General features: G+C 41.7%; 1 protein-coding gene across 1 annotated transcript; it reads right to left on the bottom strand.

The window, feature by feature from the left end:
• Positions 1-279: 279 nt before the first annotated feature.
• LOC132876080 (butyrophilin subfamily 2 member A2-like) lies at positions 280-20,124 on the bottom strand. The gene is made up of 4 exons (XM_060913337.1): positions 20,032-20,124; positions 6,062-6,102; positions 5,638-5,964; positions 280-2,958 (listed from the first exon to the last, which is right to left on the bottom strand). The coding sequence occupies exons 1-4, from the start codon at positions 20,076-20,078 to the stop codon at positions 2,933-2,935; spliced, it is 441 nt and encodes a 146-aa protein (XP_060769320.1). The 5' UTR covers positions 20,079-20,124; the 3' UTR covers positions 280-2,932.
• Between the last annotated feature and the right edge of the window lie 638 nt (positions 20,125-20,762).

Here is a 20,762-nt window from a genome sequence, read left to right as displayed (position 1 = left end):
GGGCGAAAGGCGGGGTACACCCTGGACAAGTCGCCAGGTCATCACAGGGCTGACACATAGACACAGACAACCATTCACACTCACATTCACACCTACGCTCAATTTAGAGTCACCAGTTAACCTAACCTGCATGTCTTTGGACTGTGGGGGAAACCGGAGCACCCGGAGGAAACCCACGCGGACACGGGGAGAACATGCAAACTCCGCACAGAAAGGCCCTCGCCGGCCCCGGGGCTCGAACCCAGGACCTTCTTGCTGTGAGGCGACAGCGCTAACCACTACACCACCGTGCCGCCCGCTCAGAAGATATATGAGAAAAAATAAAAAATCCAAAAGTTCAAAGTCAAAACAAAAAGCCAAAGATAAGAAAAGAAAAGGCAAAAATCCAAACGCTCAGAAGATCCAAAATGGTAAATACAAAGTCCAAATTATCCACAAGAAAGCACAGTACAAAAGACCATAAAGACAAAGGCAAGGAACACGGAACAGAGATCTCAAGAGATAACATAACAGCACAGAGACTCCATGACTAGGGACCAAACTGAGGAAGTATTTATACACAGGGAAATTAAGAAACTGGGCGGGGCAGGAAATAAAGAACAAGTGGGTGTAAAAGGCACATGGAAACAGGCAATCAAAACAAACACAAAACACAGAAGCAGTGGCGGCCTCTAGAGGCCAAAACAAACATGACAAGATAAAGCAATGACAGCGGCCTCTAGAGGCCAAGACAGTCCCCAGTCCTAACAGATATGGTCAATCTGGTTTTCCATGATCTTATCAGGTGATGCCCAGGTCATTTTGTGTATCTGTTTCTGTGGGAATATGGTACCTCCTATAACCAGGTTTTGTTCTGCGCAGAGGTCAGTAAATTACTCTCCATTTTCATTCATGTTTCCTACACCATGCTTTCCCATTACTTGTTCATATTCTGTGTTCTCTTGTCCCACTTTGGTGTTCATGTCACTCATTAATATGGTGCCTTCCTTCTCTTTATGCGTTTTGATGATTTTCTCCAGCTGCATCTAAAACTCTCTTTTGCTGCCTCTTCTGCATTGTTGGTTGGTGCATAGCACTGTATTATGCATAGTTTGATGAGTTTGTGGCTGCTCTGGAACCTGGCTGTTATGATCCTAGAGTTGATGGGTTCCCATCCTATGAGGCCTTTCTGAGCCTCTTCAGCCAACATGAAAGCTACTCCCTCTGTATGGTGTGCTTGGTTGTCAGGACCTGGGAATTTTTCCAGTGAGAGATAATGTACTTGTTTTACTGCCAACATCAAATTCCAAATTGATCTACAAGTGGAAAGGGCCCTTTGAGGTCATAGGGTGAGTTGGGGAGATTGACTATGAGTTGGTGTGAATGGATAGAGGTGGGGTGGGCAAATATACCACCTCAATATTCTTAAATCATGGATAGAGGTGGTCCCTGTGGCTTTAGCAATGGTCATTCCAGAGAGGGAGGAGCTGGGAACAGAGGTAAATCTAAAAATAACAGTTCAATCCATCCCGGTCCCTTGTGCAAAGCACCTCTCACTGTCCCAAATTGCAGAGGTTGCCAAGTTGCAGGCGGAATTTTCTGATGTGTTCCCACCTCTGCCCAGTTGCACTCCTCATAGAACGCCACATAGAAATGTCTCCAGGGGTGGTGATATGCAGCCACCCCATTGTCTCTCCGAATACAAGAAAAATGTGGTTCGGGATGAATTCAAGGCTATGCTTGGCATGGGGTTAATTGAGGAGTCACACAGTGAATTTAACAGCCCAGTGGTCTTGGTGCCCATGTCTGACAGATCAGTTTGGTTCTGTGTAGATTTTAGAAAAGTCTAAATTTGACACATACCCAATGTCTTGCATTAACAAACTGCTTGATTGGTTAGGAATGGCTTATTTTGACACTGGATTTGACAAAGGGATATTAGCAGATCCCCTTGACTCCCATATCCCATGAATAAACTGCCTTTTCCACCAATTTGTTTCCACCAATTTGTGACACTTCCTTTTGGGTTGTTTGGGGCCCCTACAATGCTGCAGTGGCTCATGGACAGAATTCTCCATCCACACAAAGCGGCCTATCTCAATTACATTGTTATTTACAGTAATGACTGGCAGCAGCTGAGGGTTGTCCTGAGATTGTTGATATGGGTGTGGCTCACGGTGATCCCGAAAAAGCGTGTGGTTAGACAGGTGCAAGTATGGTATCTGGGCTTCCACTTATGTCACAGGCATTTGTGGCCACAGACTGATAAAACCACAGTGGTTGTAGCCTGTCCAAAATGCAAGGCCAAAAAAGAGGTCAAACTATTTGGATGTAACCAGCCTGTTGAATGATCTTACTAAAACAGGAGTGCCAGATCCAGTCTAGTGGACAGAGCTGTGCCAACAGGTGAAAATCTTCACTCTGCGGAGGGCTACTACTGCAATCTCCTGACTTTTCTCTTCTATTTTGCAGACTGACATGTCAGACAGAGAGCTGGGGGCCATTTTGTCCCAAAGGATGGAGGGGGAGGAGTGCCTGGTGTTGTACACCATCCACAAGCTCTCAGTATGGGAGACAAAGTACAGCACCATTGAAATAGGAGTGTCTGGCAATCAAGTGGGTACTCCTCACCATCCAGTACTACCTGCTGGTATGCCCTTTCACTTTCTGTTTAGATCATGCCTGCTTCAGTGGCTCCACTGCATGAAGGTTGCCAATGCTCAGGGATAAGGAGGAGAGAGACCCAAGGAGGAGAGAGAGAGTCAAAACCAGTACACAGCTGCATGTGTGTGCATGAGCGAGTGTGTTCATGTTGAAGTTTATCTCAGTGTGAGACCCAAAAGAAAAGAAGCTGAAAAGCGATGCTGAAAAGTGAAAATAAAAATAGACACCAGTCGAAGTACCTTGCATGTCTACCATGTCTTCAGTCTCCCAAACCCATGAAGTGTTATAGTTATTTACTTACCCATGAGAAAGGATCTGTTTAAAACAACAGAGAAAAACAGTGTTAGCTGAAATGCAATGAAAAAAACCTTGTGATTTACAGTTAAAATAGCTTACCACAACTAATATTTAGCTACATTGTAAAAGAAAAACAGTGCATTGTGTTTTTATCTCACTACAAAATGTGTTTATGGTGTTTATGCAATGCATTGCAACGGGAGATAACCTATCATTCTAAAATCATTCATTTAAACTTGATTAAATACTTCATGGAGTGTTTTTTTTCTATTAATACTCAGTCCTCTGTTCCTTTATGTAATGTATTTTTGAACAGAACCCTTCATATGAAATTAAAATTCTGAGTGCCAGTTTATTTCAATTCATATTAAAAGTGCAGTAGTTATGATTAGTCAGAATTTCTGAATATATGGTCTCTAACTGTTAAAGAGACGAGGTCAACACTGAGTTATTTTTTTACTTGCTGAACCTGCCACATCATTCCCACTAATGTTCACATGTTCCACTCCTCACACAATCTACAGTCACCCATAGTGTGGACATCAACTAGAATTAGCATTAACAAGGATTACAGGCAGAAAGATTAGCATTACCATGTCATCAATTTGAATCAATGGGTTAAGCTGTTTATTTAATTTGTTGTAGTGCTTTAGGGAAGATAAAATACATAATAATAATAATAAAAAAAAAGTTCTTAGATTGTGAAAAAAACTCTCATTAGCCAGTAGCTGCATATAGTTACGCTGAAAACTCTTGATCATCAGCTAAATTATGTTGTCTTTCTCTAACTTTAAGCATACAGTGGTGCTTGAAAATTTGTGAACCCTTTAGAATTTTCTATATTTCTGCATAAATATGACCTAAAACATCATCAGATTTTCACACAAGTCCTAAAAGTAGATAAAGAGAACCCAGTTAAACAAATGAGACAAAAATATGATACTTGGTCATTTATTTATTGAGGAAAATGATCCAATATTACATATCTGAGTGGAAAAAGAATGTGAACCTTTGCTTTCAGTATCTGGTGTGACCCCCTTGTGCAGCAATAACTGCAACTAAATGTTTCTGGTAACTGTTGATCAGTCCTGCACACTGGCTTGGAGGAATTTTAGCCCATTCCTCCATACAGAACAGCTTCAACTCTGGGATGTTGGTGGGTTTCCTCATATGAACTGCTTGCTTCAGGTCCTTCCACAACATTTCAATTGGATTAAGGTCAGGACTTTGACTTGGTCATTCCAAAACATTAACTTTATTCTTCTTTAACCATTCTTTAATAGAACAACTTGTGTGCTTAGGGTTGTTGTCTTGCTGCATGATCCACCTACTCTTGAGATTCATTTCATGGACAGATGTCCTGACATTTTCCTTTAGAATTTGTTGGTATAATTTAGAATTAATTGTTCCATCAATGATGGCAAGCCGTCCTGGCCCAGATGCAGCAAAACAGGTCCAAACCATGATACTAGCACCACCATGTTTCACAGACGAGATAAGGTTCTTATGCTGGAATGCAGTGTTTTCCTTTCTCCAAACATAACACTTCTCATTTAAATCAAAAAGTTCTATTTTGGTCTCATCTGTCCACAAAACATTTTTCTAATAGTCTTCTGGCTTGTCCATGTGATCTTTAGCAAACTGCAGATGAGCAGCAATGTTCTTTTTGGAGAGCAGTGGCTTTCACCTTGCAACCTTGCCATGCACATCAGTGTTCTCCTGATGGTGGACTCAATGAACATTAACATTAGCCAGTGTGAGAGAGGCCTTCAGTTGCTTAGAAGTTACCCTGGGGTCCTTTGTGACCTTGCTGACTATCACACGCCTTGCTCTTGGAGTGATCTCTGTTGGTCAACCACTCCTGGGGAGGGTAACGATGGTCTTGAATTTCCTCCATTTGTACACAATCTGTCTGACTGTGGATTGGTGGAGTCCAAATTCTTTAAAGATGCTTTTGTAACCTTTTCCAGCCTGATGAGTATCAACGGCACTTTTTCTGAGGTCCTCAGAAATCTCCTTCGTTCATGCCATGATACACTTCCACAAACGTGTTGTGAAGATCAGACTTTGATCCCTGTTCTTTAAATAAAACAGGGTTCCCACTCACACCTGATTGTCATCCCACTGATTGAAAACACCTGACTCTAACTTCGCCTTCAAATTAACTGGTAATCCTAGAGGTTCACATACTTTTGCCACGCACAGATAGGTAATGGATCATTTGATCATAAATATAATATTTTGTCTCATTTCTTTAACTGGGTTCTCTTTATCTACTTTATGACTTGCGTGAAAATCTGATGTTGTTTTAGGTCATGTTTATGCAGAAATATAGCAAATTCTAAAGGGTTCACAAATTTTCAAGCACCACTGTAAATGTGCGTTGTGTTGGTTCTCAGTGCTATATTTGGCAGTAAACTAGTCTGCTCTTCTGTACATCCAGTAACTGTGCCAATCTAAAGACCACATTTAGTGTCTAATGTCCTCTCTGTTATTAAAAAAGGTCACTGATTATTTCAGATTAAACTGATTTAATCTGTTATTTAATCTCATTATTTGTCACATTAGGAGAGATTGAGGGTCACAGTTGTCCATTCATATTTGTTAAACTGTCTACTTTTATGCATTTTCAACCAAGAGAGGCACATTACAGAGTAAAAAGTAGGGTGATGGATCGTGGAGTTCAGGAACACTTACTCATTTTTACTTTTACTGTAAACTCCTCTGTTCTGTTTCCATCAGTGACCTGACACAGGTAATGTCCTCTATCTGACCATTTACAGTCTCTCAGCTGTAAGGAGACGTTTCCTCTCTTCAGCTCCTGAGTGAACAGACTCACTCTGTCCTCGTAACCTCTCCCCTTTGTCTCCTGTCTGTTCTTATAGACACAAACACAGTTTGTGCCCTTCAACCACCGGATCTCCATGTTAACAGCATTGATTTTAGGAGACAGATGGCATGAGAGAGTGACAGCAGAGGAGTCATGTTGTTTTATCACATGAGGACCAGTGAGTGTAAACTCATCTGTGTAGCACACACACACACACACACACACGGTTAGTTTTGATAAACTTAGGCAATAAATAAAATTGATAAATTTCCGCCTGGAAATGTAACTTACTGCTTGCAGCTGCCATCCTTATCTCTTCCTGTAGGTTCAAACTAAAAAAATCAAACACACACAGAAACAGAGAGTCATCCTTTTGAAACTACTCACACAAATACATGGTCAGTGGGCTACAAAATGGATTGACAGGAGATGCATCAATTTTCCTTAAAACAACAACAACCAAAAAAAAAAACCCACAAAAAAAGTATAGATTATATTTAATATTTATTCATGTTATATTTATGTTGCCTTTGCTATATTCAATGAGAAGTTATATATGTTTGTATTTTCTTGAAGGCAGGCCTATTAATAACATATTACTCAATATGTGTGAATCTCCAAATCAAGTGCATTTTCACTGAAAACATGTTTTGGAGGGAATTTATTTTCCTATAAATAAATAGTGAGGCAATTGAAGCTTAAAAGATGGCGCCAATGTGTTAATAAACTGTGGTGAAGAAAGTAGATAAGTCTTCCAAGTCCAGTGCATTTTTTGTGAAATATGAAACCCTTTTTTATTACATAAAAACAAGTTTAAGCTACATCTTGATGCATTGAGGATAATGTACATTTGATCCATGCATGTAGGTAAAATTGAGGCTCAAGAAAGATAAAAAGCTAACATTGTCTATATCGCTAATTTGCGAGTTTGAAAATAACAAACTTAAGGCCTTTTAAGCTTAAATTGTCTTTAAAATTTACAAATTTAAGCTTGAAGGTTAATTGTATATTATGTTTTGGTAACTACATATTAAGCTGGGATTTTATAAAGTTCATGAGCTGACATCGTTGCTGCTTAGAATTATGGCTATAACACAATCAATCTCAGAATTCCAAACACGATAAACAAAAGTACAACACTTAAGAAGTCCTATCTATCTATCTATCTATCTATCTATCTATCTATCTATCTATCTATCTATCTATCTATCAAGAAATGATCATGGTTAAACCTTCTGATTCAACCAAAAGGCTCGACTCTGATTCACCCGACAGTGCCACTTATTGAGACAACCACCATCGTCTGTCTGATGGTGACGTCATCTTCGGGCAGTGGCGGCTGGTAGTCTTTCAAACAGGGGAGGCTGGTCGGTTACGATATTTCCAGATTGTAAAAGAAAAAACATCAATTTTGCTCATACTCTTGCCTCTGATCTGGCTGATTGTTGGCAGGGTCACAAACTGTGAAATAACAGGTTCTTTTGGCCCATTAGCCTACTGTCCAATATACATGTTGGGGGGGGGGTATATTTTAACATTTTATATTTTAAAATTGTGGCATGTTGTTTAAAAATTGATCATTATTGAAAGCAGCTCTTTGTCAGGAACCTCAGCAGTAGAGCTGGGTGCCACACATTTCATTCAATGACACTTTCCCTATATTTTACTTATTTTGACTGAGAAATGTTTTATTGACAATTTTGATAACCCTTCACTTTTAATCCAGGTCTGTAGTGTGAAATGGTCTCGGCTGTGTTTTTGTTTAAAAATGTTTTCCAAATTGTAGCTGTGTTTAATTCATATCCAGAGAAATATATATTCCAATATAATATACTCAGCATAAACATTTTAAATAGATTCTATATTTTTGGTCCATCCATGACATATTACTAAAGTAGCCTATTTACTGTTGTTGATGTGGGTCACTTGCTGTTAGCCAATTCACTTTCTCGTACCAGGAGAGCTGAAAGGAACAAGTATTATTCCCTACCTTTTTCACCAAGTCAGTTTGAGGCGTTGGTCTACCCTGCTCTTTAATTTTAATTTTTTCCTCGAAAGGAAGACTGGCAAATGGCTTCGCCAAAATTAAATCAGCAATGCTTGGCATCCGTGCGCAGCTTTCTTGCTAGCTGACTAGCCCCCTCAAGTTCAGTCACTCAAATAAACGAAACTTCTGGAACTAAGATAGCAAACTTGACAACACTATATTTACACTTTATTTACAATGAAAATATATACAAACTAAAAAAGCTGGTAGAAACCGTATGTAATGAATGAAATCGAAATGTAAGCTGATCTCTTACAATACACCACAGCACTTGCGAATCCGCATGGGACTGAACTGAAATTCACCGCTGCCTGTCTATAGGTGAAACGAGCTGTCAATCAAAGAAAATATCCGGCTGCTTTCACCAATCACCAGTCTCCTCGCGGAAACTGCCATGTCCTTCCCATGTGAGGCTCGGAGTCCGTAGGCGGGCATTTTCGCAGTATTTGTCCAATAATTGTCTTGCATTTTGAGATTGAAAAGCGCAGAGCTCCCAAATGCCATTTACGTCCACTAAGGCTGGGAGTCCGTGAGACTCCGTGGGCGGGCGTTTTCGCAGTATTTGTCCAATAATCGTCTTGCATTTTGAGATTGAAAAGCATATAGCTCCCAATGCCATTGAAGTGCACTGAGGCTGGGCTGCATCGCGCTGTCACGAGGGGGAAAAACTCATGCACACATTAAAGTTATAAGGGCATTTTTAGAGGAGGCTGAGCCTCCCTCGTTGTCTTAGAGCAGGGGTCACCAAACTACGGCCCGCGGGCCAGATCCAGCCCGCCACCCCTCTTTGACCGGCCCCCCAGCCCCTCTGCCCCCCATCACTTGAGGCAATCCCCAAAAGTGGTCATGGCCTATTTTTTTAAATTGCTTTTTGGCAAATAATAACATGTCTGCATCTTGTATTTTGTTGATTTTATCAATTAAAATTGATATTTAGTTATAAAATGAACTATTCATATTTTCCAAATTTTCGTCATATGCTCGCGATCAAGCAGTGACAGGCAGCGCATGCGCAGAGAACTGTCAGTGTTCCGGACAGCAAAATGGCTAGCGGTAAGTGAAAAGCTGACAGAGAGTGCAGAGTTTTTAAAGAACAGTGGACCACCGATTATTTTTTCGTTCAGTGTAAGGACCATGCAGTTTATCTTGTATGTAAAGAAAGTGTGCCGGTTTTCAAAGAATATAATCTGCGTCGTCACTACAAAACCCGCCACAAAGAGTATGCTAGTTTGCGAGGGCAAACAAGAGAAGACAGGATTCGGACGATGAAATGCGGACTGGCTGCACAACAGAATGTATTCCTTCACCAAACCCAGATCAACCAGGCTGCTGTCTGAGCTAGCTATAAGGTAGCTCACCTACTAGCTACCCATGGAAAGCCGTTTACTGATGGGGACTTTGTTAAAGTATGCATGCTTGCTGTGGCCGAGGAGGTGTGTCCCGACAAGAAGGATGCGCTCAATGCGGTGAGTCTCTCCGCACCTACTATGACCAGGGGAACCGAAGATTTGGGGGACAACGTGTATGACCAGCTGAATGAGAAAGCGTCAGAATTCGAGTTTTTTGCTTTGGCCATGGATGAGAGCAATGACGTGCAGGACACAGCACAACTGCTGTGATCTATTGATCTATTGCCCATATTATTATAATTTCACTGTTTTTTTAAATGTATTTTATAGGCCTATTTATTTGACCTTTATTAAGTGCTGCATACAATTATTATTTATATTATTAATAATATCAACAGGCCTACCTACAATTTATAATTTTCCACTCACCTTTGCCAGTGTCAATCACCTCAAATAGGCAGATGTTTCTTACCTTGACAGCTTTGATATTATTTTTATTAGAAAATAAATAAATGGAATATCAGTGGTATTTCAAATTAAAACAAAGTGTGAAGACTTGATTACTACTTTTGCAAACCACTAGTAAAGATCAACAAATATGTGCCAGGAATCAAGTGTGGATATAGTAGTGTGGATATAGTAGTGGGGATGGCCGTGCCAGGCTAGTAATCTCTACTACACAATGAGGCCTGCTGGTGGTCATATTTGTCTGGGTCATACAATTCTATGTGATATAGCTGACCCGACCCCGGCCCCCATCACAGTCAGGAATGACAATGTGGCCCCCAGAGAAAAAAGTTTGGTGACCCCTGTCTTAGAGCAATCGCCCGTGTCTTCGGGATGTCGTTCTGAGTCTCGTGATCACATTCTGCAGAACCATCACAAGCACAGTGAACAGCACACTAGGAACTGAAATGCTAGTATAGGAACTAAAGTTTAAGACAAGTTTTCACAGCAAAAGGAGATAAGAGGAATACATCTGCATTCTGACTCTGTCGCCACTCATTTGCATAAAGTTTAACTATGTAGTTGCCAAGTCACAGAAATTAATGACTTCGCTTTGTCGCTGCCGAAAATAGCTTTCGTGATCTCCTACACAACCAAAGCAAATTCACATTTATCTTAAATAATCATTTTAAAGAAGGTAAATAACAAAATGAACAAGTATCTAGGCTAAACTTTATATATGACATGGTGGTGTAGTGGTTAGCACTGTTGCCTCACAGCAAGAAGGTCCTGGGTTCGAGCCCAGTGGCCGGCGAGGACCTTTCTGTGGGGAGTATGGGTTTCCTCCGGGTGCTCCGGTTTCCTCCACAGTCCAAAGACATGCAGGCTAGGTTAATTGATGGCTCTAAATTGACCATAGGTGTGAATGGTTGTTTGTCTCTGTGTGTCAGCCCTGCAATAACCTGGCGACTTGTCCAGGGTGTACCCCGCCTCTCACCCATAGTCAGCTGGAATAGGATCCAGCTTGCCTGCGACCCTGTAGAACAGGATAAGCGGCTGCAGATAATGGATGTGTGTGTGTGTATGTGTATATATATATATATATATATATATATATTAGTGCTGTCGATGTTAACACGATCTCAATTTAACGCGATTAAAAAAAATAGTGCCGTTAACGCAAATTCTAATTTGGCCCTGCGAGTCACCCGTAGTTCCTGTTGAGGCTTGTCGCGCGCTGCTTCAATAAGAGTACGTGTGAGTGATGGAGAAAGGCATAGACATATCAACATCCTCGCCGCCATATTGTACCAACAGGTTTACCGTCCAAATGAGATCACATGGGATTACCTTTCACAGGTGAGACTGGAAAAATACTTTTCAATACTGTTCCTTCAGTCTTCAGTTTCCCAGCTCATCTCCACCGGGTAGGTGTCGAGTTATAAGCAGTGAGAATTAGATAATACAGTGCCATACTGTGATGAATGTTTTTGAACATATGATGCATGTTTTTATTTTTACGTTTTTTTCTTCTTTTATGGCAAATATTTCTCTTCAAAAGAAACTAATGAAGAGTAAAATAAAACATTTTTTTTAAATTTTCACAGTGATATACACTTTATTTTTCATCCCTTGGTTTTCTCATCTAATGTGGAAGTTATGGATGTCAGTGGCTGTGACAAGACGTGTTATGCTCTGCAATAAAAAAAAAAAAAAAACACTGGTACAAAGCAAGCCCATTCACTTTATGCTGATAAGAGAATTACAATGGTTTTTCATGTGACAAAAATGTGCGATTAAATTGCGATTAATTGCGAGTTAACTATGACAGTCATGACATTAATCACGATTAAATATTTTAATCGCTTGACAGCACTAATATATATATATATATATATATATATATATATATATATCTCATCTCATTATCTCTAGCCGCTTTATCCTTCTACAGGGTCACAGGCAAGCTGGAGCCTATCCCAGCTGACTATGGGCGAAAGGCGGGGTACACCCTGGACAAGTCGCCAGGTCATCACAGGGTTGACACATAGACACAGACAACCATTCACACTCACACCTACAGTCAATTTAGAGTCACCAGTTAACCTAACCTGCATGTCTTTGGACTGTGGGGGAAACCGGAGCACCCGGAGGAAACCCACGCGGACACGGGGAGAACATGCAAACTCCACACAGAAAGGCCCTCGCCGGCCCCGGGGCTCGAACCCAGGACCTTCTTGCTGTGAGGCGACAGCGCTAACCACGACACCACCGTGCCGCCCCATATATATATATATATATATATATATATATATATATATATATATAAAAACATGCATTTAAAAATAGCAAAAATCTATCAAGTTTAAAGATGCTATAAAGCATTAAACCATATAACAATAAATTTATTTTTTTTTAAAAACTTCACTAGAGTGGCAGCTACAATTATTGACACCTTAACCATCTTTTGGCCATTGCAAAAGTAGAAAAGACTTTCAATACATAAATTGTGCATGAATAATTACTCAAACCTCCACTGGAAAAAAAAAAGTTGATTCCCAATTACTTAGCGTATCAGATCATGTGACACCGTTCCACAACTATCGACACCCAGATGATTATTTATTTTAAAAAAATCCATTGGTATGTGGTATCAAGTACAACCCCGATTCCAAAAAAGTTGGGACAAAGTACAAATTGTAAATAAAAATGGAATGCAATAATTTACAAATCTCAAAAACTGATATTGTATTCACAATAGAACATAGACAACATATCAAATGTCAAAAGTGAGGCATTTTGAAATTTCACAGTCTGCTTGAAGAGGTTTATGAGAAAACTGTGAAAAATAGCTCAGAAAGAGAGAAATCAGCTCCAGGAGAGGCATCAAAGGGAATTTCTCAGAGATTGAAAGACTTTTTTCACTGAGTAACTGTTAGGTTTTGCTAGGAATCGAACCCGGGTCGCTGGTGTGGTAATCGAGCAAACCCCCACTAGGCCAACAGGGAAATGACAAGTGCAGAGGAGTGAGACGAAAGTGGAATTCAAAACAGTTTATTGCCAACGCTCAGAAGTTCAGAAAATCCAAAGCAAAAAAATCCACAAAAGTAAAGTCCAAACTCACAGGAGATACAAGGGAAAATGAGACATCCAAAATCCAAAACCAGAAAAGAGGCAAAAATCCAAACACTCAGAAGATCCAAAAATGGCAAATAAACAGTCCAAAAAGTCCCAAGAAAGCAAAATACCAAAAACACAAGTACACAGGCAAAGGTACACGGAACAGAGGTGACTAGCCATGAACAGCACAAAGACTCAGTAACTAGAGAGACCAAATGGGGGAGTATAAATACCCAAAAATAATTGAACACAGGTGATAATTGGTGATTAAGACTAGGTGGGGCACAAGGCACATGAAAAACAAAGCACATGAAAAACAAAGAAGCACATGGCTGTCAAAACAAAACACAAACCCCCTAGCTGTCAAAACAAACATAAGACAAAGATAAAGTAGCGACCTCTAGAGGCCAAGATAGTCCCAAGTCCTAACAGGACCCCCACCCTCAAGGAGCGTCTCCTGACGTTCCCAGGGCGATCAGGATGGGCCAAATGGAAGTCCTGACAAAGTTCCTTGTCTAAAATGTCCCAAGCGGGGACCCAACAGCACTCCTCAGGGCCATAGCCCTCCCAGTCCACTAGGTACTGAAGACTGCCGCGGACCCGGTGGGAGTCCAGCAGGCGGTGCACAGTGAACACGGGGTGTCCATGGAGGATGCGGGGAGGCGGGGGATTCCTAGGGGCATAAGAGGACGACAGTATGGGCCACAACAGGGACATGTGGAATGTGGTGTTGATTCTTAGAGACCGGGGCAACTGGAGCCGGTAGGCGACAGGGTTCACTCTGTGCACTACCTTGAAGGGGCCAACATAACAAGGGGCAAGCTTGCGGTTGTCCACCCATAGAGGAAGGTCCTTCGCAGACAACCAAACCCGCTGCCCAGGGCAGAAAATGTGGGCAGGCCATCTATGGCAGTTGGCCTGAGTCTGGTTGGCCCTGGAAGTCTGGATGAGAGTCCTCCGAACCTTGTTCCAGGTCTTACAACACCGTCTCAAGTACTGGTTGACCGAGGGCACCCCAGCGTATTTGTTGATCATATCCCTCAAGACGTCGTTGATAAGGGCCTGAAAGACTGCTGGTGCATTGGTGAGTCCGAAGGGCATCACTTGGTACTCATAGTGTCCTGATGGGGTGTTAAAGGCAGTCTTCCACTCGTCTCCCTGTCGGATATGGATGAGGTGGTATGCATTCCGTAAATCCAACTTGGTGAAGACTGTAGTGCCTTGGAGCAGGTCGAACACTGTGGACATCAGCGGAAGGGGATAACGGTTGTGCACAGTGATCTTGTTCAGGCCCCTGTAGTCAATACACGGTCTGAGCCCCCCATCCTTCTTGCCAACAAAGAACCCGGCACCAGCAGGTGAGGTGGAGGGTCGGATGAATCCAGAGGCCAGGGCGTCCTTGATGTATTCCTCCATGGCCTTGCATTCTGGCTAAGAGAGGGAGAACAGCCTGCCCCGAGGAGGGGTAGCCCCGGGGAGCGAGTCTATGGCACAGTCATAGGCATGGTGCAGAGGAAGAATGGCAGCCCTACTCTTGCTAAAGACCTCCTTCAGATCCCAGAACTCTGTGGGAACTTGAGATAACTCTGTGAGGTCAGGGGGCTCAGAAGGAGACACAGGAGAACTAGAGAGCAGACAAGAGGCATGGCATGTAGGGCCCCATTCCACAACCTGGCTTGTTACCCAGTCTATGCGAGGGTTATGGCGGGTAAGCCAAGGAAGGCCTAGAATCACTGGGAACTCTGGCGACTGAATCAGGTGCAGGGATATTTCCTCTTTGTGACCTTGAGACTGGAGAAGGACTAGAGAAGTTACTTGGGTGACTTTTCTGTCACCTAGAGCTTGGCCATCCAGAGCAGACACTGACAACGGAACTTTAAGAGGTGCAGTAGGGACATTGATACTTCGGGTGAAGTGAACATCCATAAAGTTCCCAGCAGCCCTGGAGTCTAACAAGGCTTGGCACGAGTGGACGGACTCACCCCAGGAGATGGAGACAGGGATGTAGACTCCCTGGCCAAGACGTTCGGGAGAGAGGGTAGTCCACGTCACAACCCTCCCTCGGCTGGATGGGGCGGTCCTTTTGCCCAAGAGCTCGAGACATGATGCTCAGAAATGACCAGGCTTGCCACAGTAGATACAGCACTTGTCCCTCCTTCTGCACTCCCTCTCAGATGCGGAGAGACGAGTACGGCCAACTTGCATGGGCTCCGGACAGACCATGGTGGAAGGCTGAAACCAGGGCAGTCTCATTCCATCCACTGACTGCTGCGAGCGTCTGGAACGAGATGGCATAGTCTGCGACACTTCCTCCCTGCCGGATGGACATGAGCTTCCTGGCTGCATCTTTGCTGATGTCCGCCTGATCGAAAACACACAGCATCTCCTCCGTAAACATCTTGAAATCAGAACACTCGGGTCCCTGTCTCTGCCAGATGGCTGTTGCCCAAGCTCGTGCCTTATCAGCTAACAAAGTTATTACATATGCAATCTTGCGGCGGTCTGTAGTGTAGGTGGTAGGCTGGAGCTCAAAAGTGAGTTGGCACTGGGTGAGGAACTCCCGGCACTCGCCGTGCTTGCCGTCATACCTCTGTGGTGCCGGAAGGCGAGGTTCATGAGGTGAAGGAGGCAGCATGGCAGGAGCAGATGGTGGAGCAGGAGCAGAGGGAGGAGATGGGGGCAGAGGAGTCAGCTGTGCCAGGGCACCTCCAATTTGCTGAAGCAGTGCATCATGGTGAGAAAGGGCCTCATGTTGGCTTGCAAGTGTTTGTCCATGAGTGTCCATGGTAGCTCCAAAGCTTGTTAAAGCATCCACAATTTTCTGGAGATTAGCTGGGTAGACAGCTGAAAAAGCCTCTGCTGAGTCAGTCATGACTGAGTCTTTCTGTTAGGTTTTGCTGGGAATCGAACCTGGGTCTCTGGTGTGGTAATCCAGCAAACCCCCACTAGGCCACCAGGGGAATGACTCAAGTGCAAAGGAGTGAGACAAAAGTGGAATTCAAAACAGGTTATTGCCAATGCTCAGAAGTTCAGAAAATCCAAAGCAAAAAATCCACAAAAGTAAAGTCCAAACTCACAGGAGATACAAGGGAAAACGAGACATCCAAAAGTTCAAAGTCCAAAATCCAAAACCAGAAAAGAAGAGGCAAAAATCCAAACGCTCAGAAGATTCAAAAATGGCAAATAAACAGTTCAAAAAGTCCCAAAAAAGCAAAATACCAAAAACACAAGTACACAGGCAAAGGTACACGGAACAGAGGTGACTAGCCATGAACAGCACAAAGACTCAGTAACGAGAGAGACCAAATGGGGGAGTATAAATACCCAAAAATAATTGAACACAGGTGATAATTGGTGATTAAGACTAGGTGGGGCACAAGGCACATGAAAAACAAAGAAGCACATGGCTGTCAAAACAAAACACAAACCCCCTAGCTGTCAAAACAAACATAACAAGACAAAGATAAAGTAGCGGCCTCTAGAGGCCAAGATAGTCCCAAGTCCTAACAGTAACTGAGATTTTAATACCACAGAGATTCAAAGTCAGCTTGAAGAGGTTTATGAGGGAACTGTGCAGAGGAACTGAGAACCACAGGATTCTGTTTCAACAGAAGAGACACTGAAGGAGCTCTCACAGAGTTTAAAGCTTCTGCTTAACTTGATTTGTTGCTTCAGAATTTACACTTGTACACTGAACTCATTTTAATATATACTTGTAATTAAGTGAAATGATGTCACATTTGAATTACACTGTGGCTTTCTGGCACTTCCTTTTCAACCTGTGGCAGGATTTGTCACAATAATACAACATATGTACATAAAGTTTCACATTATAATGTGCTGTTATTGTGTTGTAAAGTGTATTTGAAATATACACTACAGTGGAAAACCAACATATATTGCAGATTATTATACATTCAGGCCACTTTTCCCATGGAATAAAAAACATGTATCCTATTCCATTCTAGTGGGTTTTATTGATGGCATGCAATATTGCCATAAGCATATTGCTTATCCTCCATGTATTACGCTGCTCTCCCCAGTGTAGAATGAGTGTGCAATATTGTTACAATATTGCATGTTGTCAAGACAACATGAAGTCACACATCGGAGCTCATGCATAGATCCAGTGACAACTTTTCTGCTCTACATGCGCACAATCATTTCTTTGTTGGCTGGGAGAGAGAGAAGACTCAGTGCTCAGTTTAAGCACTAAATAAATAAACTGAAACTAAAGACATACTGAACACCTGAAAGGCTACCAAAACTTCATTATATATTCTTCATGCATATTTACAAGAGAAAAACAGACCAATGGATGTTGAAAAACCGGAAAAGAGACACGTCGGAGACAAAACTTCTGTGCTAGTGAGTGACTTGGACAGTTTGTACATAAACATGGCGTCAATGTTTGCTTCATTAAAAGCTGAAGATTTAAAGAGACAGACATGCTGAACTCCCGAAAGACTACAAAAACGTCACTTGGACTTGTACCATTTTTATTGTTAGAATGTTGTACATGTACACTGGATTAACAGAACATTGAATTACATTCAATCAGAATCAGCATTCAATATTGGTAAGTTACCCCCCTGTTCTTAACTTTTTTTGTAAAATCTATAATTGTTCCATCGAGTGTGTATGTATGTACGTATGTATGTACAACCCTGATTCCAAAAAAGTTGGGACAAAGTACAAATTGTAAATAAAAACGGAATACAATAATTTACAAATCTCAAACTGATATTGTATTCACTGTAGAACATAGACAACATATCAAATGTCGAAAGTGAGACATTTTGAAATTTCATGCCAAATATTGGCTCATTTGAAATTTCATGACAGCAACACATCTCAAAAAAGTTGGGACGGGGCAATAAGAGGCTGGAAAAGTTAAAGGTACAAAAAAGGAACAGCTGGAGGACCAAATTGCAACTCATTAGGTCAATTGGTCATTAACATGACTGGGAATAAAAAGAGCATCTTGGAGTGGCAGCGGCTCTCAGAAGTAAAGATGGGAAGAGGATCACCAATCTCCCTAATTCTGTGCCGACAAATAGTGGAGCAATATCAGAAAGGAGTTCGACAGTGTAAAATTGCAAAGAGTTTGAACATATCATCATCATCTACAGTGCATAATATCATCAAAAGATTCGGAGAATCTGGAAGAATCTCTGTGCGTAAGGGTCAAGGCCGGAAAACCATAGGTACTGGGTGCCCGTGATCTTCGGGCCCTTAGACAGCACTGCATCACATACAGGCATGCTTCTGTATTGGAAATCACAAAATGGGCTCAGGAATATTTCCAGAGAACATTATCTGTGAACACAATTCACCGTGCCATCCGCCATTGCCGGCTAAAACTCTATAGTTCAAAGAAGAAGCCGTATCTAAACATGATCCAGAAGCGCAGACGTCTTCTCTGGGCCAAGGCTCATTTAAAATGGACTGTGGCAAAGTGGAAAACTGTTCTGCAGTCAGACGAATCAAAATTTGCAGTTCTTCATGGAAATCAGGGACGCCGTGTCAATCGGACTAAAGAGGAGAAGGATGACCCAAGTTGTTATCAGCGCTCAGTTCAGAAGCCTGCATCTCTGATGGTATGGGGTTGCATTAGTGCGTGTGGCATGGGCAGCTTACACATCTGGAAAGACACTATCAATGCTGAAAGGTATATCCAGGTTCTAGAGCAACATATGCTCCCATTCAGATGACATCTCTTTCAGGTAAGACCTTGCATTCTCCAACATGACAATGCCAAACCACATACTGCATCAATTACAGCATCATGGCTGCATAGAAGAAGGGTCCGGGTACTGAACTGGCCAGCCTGCAGTCCAGATCTTTCACCCATAGAAAACATTTGGCGCATCATAAAATGGAAGATACGACAAAAAAGACCTAAGACAGTTGAGCAACTAGAATCCTACATTAGGCAAGAATGGGTTAACATTCCTATCCCTAAACTTGAGCAACTTGTCTCCTCAGTCCCCAGACATTTACAGACTGTTGTAAAGAGAAAAGGGGATGTCTCACAGTGGTAAACATGGCCTTGTCCCAACTTTTTTGAGATGTGTTGTTGTCATGAAATTTAAAATCACCTAATTTTTGTCTTTAAATGATACATTTTCTCAGTTTAAACATTTGATATGTCATCTATGTTCTATTCTGAATAAAATATGGAATTTTGAAACTTCCACATCATTGCATTCCGTTTTTATTAGGGCCCAAGCACCGTTCGATGCGAAGACCCTATTGTTTTTCGAAGGATTATTATTATTCACCCTATTGTTTTTCGAAGGATTATTATTCTTCTTATTATTTTTCTGTCGCGCTTGGCTGTTTTTGAGGCATTTCCCATGCACGAAAATTCATGAAATTTGATACACACATCAGTCATTGTAACTGCTTCTCAGCCACATTCCATTCTGTTATGAATCAGAAAAAAAAATTATAAAATCACAGCACCTTTTTTAAATTACTTCATCTACTTCAACAATGTTACCCAAAGATCGATACATAAACAGTTGTAAATGTCACTTAATTCCACAGGGTGTCGATAATGGTGGACACCGGTGAAAGTGATCACCATTATCGACACCTCACGTGACTTCTCAAACGCGCGTTTAGATACAAAATGGCGACTGTCAAATGAAAGAGTAAGAAACAAAGTAGGTTTCGATGAGGAGATCATGAAATATCAGTGAATTTGATCAGTAAAAGCATGTCCATGATCTTTCCACCATGCTTACCTGCAATGATAACGTCCAGGTTTTCCTCAAATTGCTGATCATGCTAAACAAAATTCCATTTCAGGTAACGAGCTGCATCATCAGACGACAAGATCAAAAAGCAAGGGCAGTCTTCTGGTTGATTAATTAACCAATAATAACTGTTGTAACTGAAACTCACCTTTGTAAAATTGTTTTTTATTGGTAAATCTGAAAAGGTGTCGATAATTATGGACTGTCGATAATTGTAGCCGCCGCTCTATTATTATTAGTAGTGGAGTTATTATTATTATTATTATTATTATTATTATTATTCACATTTCACTGTCTGACACCAAAATATTAACATTTTACTTCATCTTACTCCTGAAAAAGAGGCATTTAAAATCTAAAACCCAGTCATATCAGTTCATAGTGACCTACTCTATTCTCACAATAAAGATCAATTAGTTTTACAGAAGAAAGTTAACGTAATTCGTCTTCCAATTAGATCTGTCAATACAATTGTGCCAGTAGGCAATTTTAATACATTATAAAACGGACATTTCAAACTGGTAGCTGATTTACCCCAATTCACCTGCTCTATGCTCACAATAAAGATCATATTTGTTCATGTAATTTACTTCATTACACTAAGTTCAATTATCACCCTGTTTAAACGTTTCACCTTCTTTTTAGGCTCCTAAGCAAACATCTGTCCAGTGTTGCCTCCGGTACAACAGGAAGTGTCAATTTCCGTGTTCAAAGTTATGTTCAGTTGCATCACAGTAACTTCCAGTCTGATCACCACCCCCAATCCTTCTTATTGCACAATTTTCCTGTCATGTGGGTGGTAAAGAGAGCAACTGGACTTGCTTGAAGATTCTTGAAGACGTTTCACCTCTCATCCGAAAGGCTTCTTCAGTTCTGTCTGACCGGTAGGGAGCATCAGGTATTTATCCTCTCATGGATGAAAAGCTCATCTAAGATGTCGTTGAGTCATCCTGTTGGTGTGGGTCACTGGGGGCTGGATGTGAACAGCCTTGAGAGTCATTAGGATGATTAAAGCTGGGCATACACTGAGATTTTTGGCCCGATTTTGACACGATTTTCACTCGTGCGACTATTTTGGAGATCGAGACGAGTTTTGGCTCAATCGTGCGTCTCGGATCGTGTAGTATACATGGGGTAACGACAAGCGATTAACACCTCACGACCTCCTCCCGATCGATCGGATGAAAATCAAACCTGTTTGAAATCCTGGTCGCCCATCGTGAAGCTATCGCACTGTTGAAGCAGTGTCACAAGCCAATTTACCT

The sequence above is a fragment of the Neoarius graeffei genome, chromosome 28, assembly GCF_027579695.1.
Source record: "Neoarius graeffei isolate fNeoGra1 chromosome 28, fNeoGra1.pri, whole genome shotgun sequence".
Classification (NCBI taxonomy): domain Eukaryota; kingdom Metazoa; phylum Chordata; class Actinopteri; order Siluriformes; family Ariidae; genus Neoarius; species Neoarius graeffei.
The sequence above is the reverse complement of the archived record's forward strand: the minus strand, read 5'-3'. Positions and strand labels throughout refer to the sequence as shown.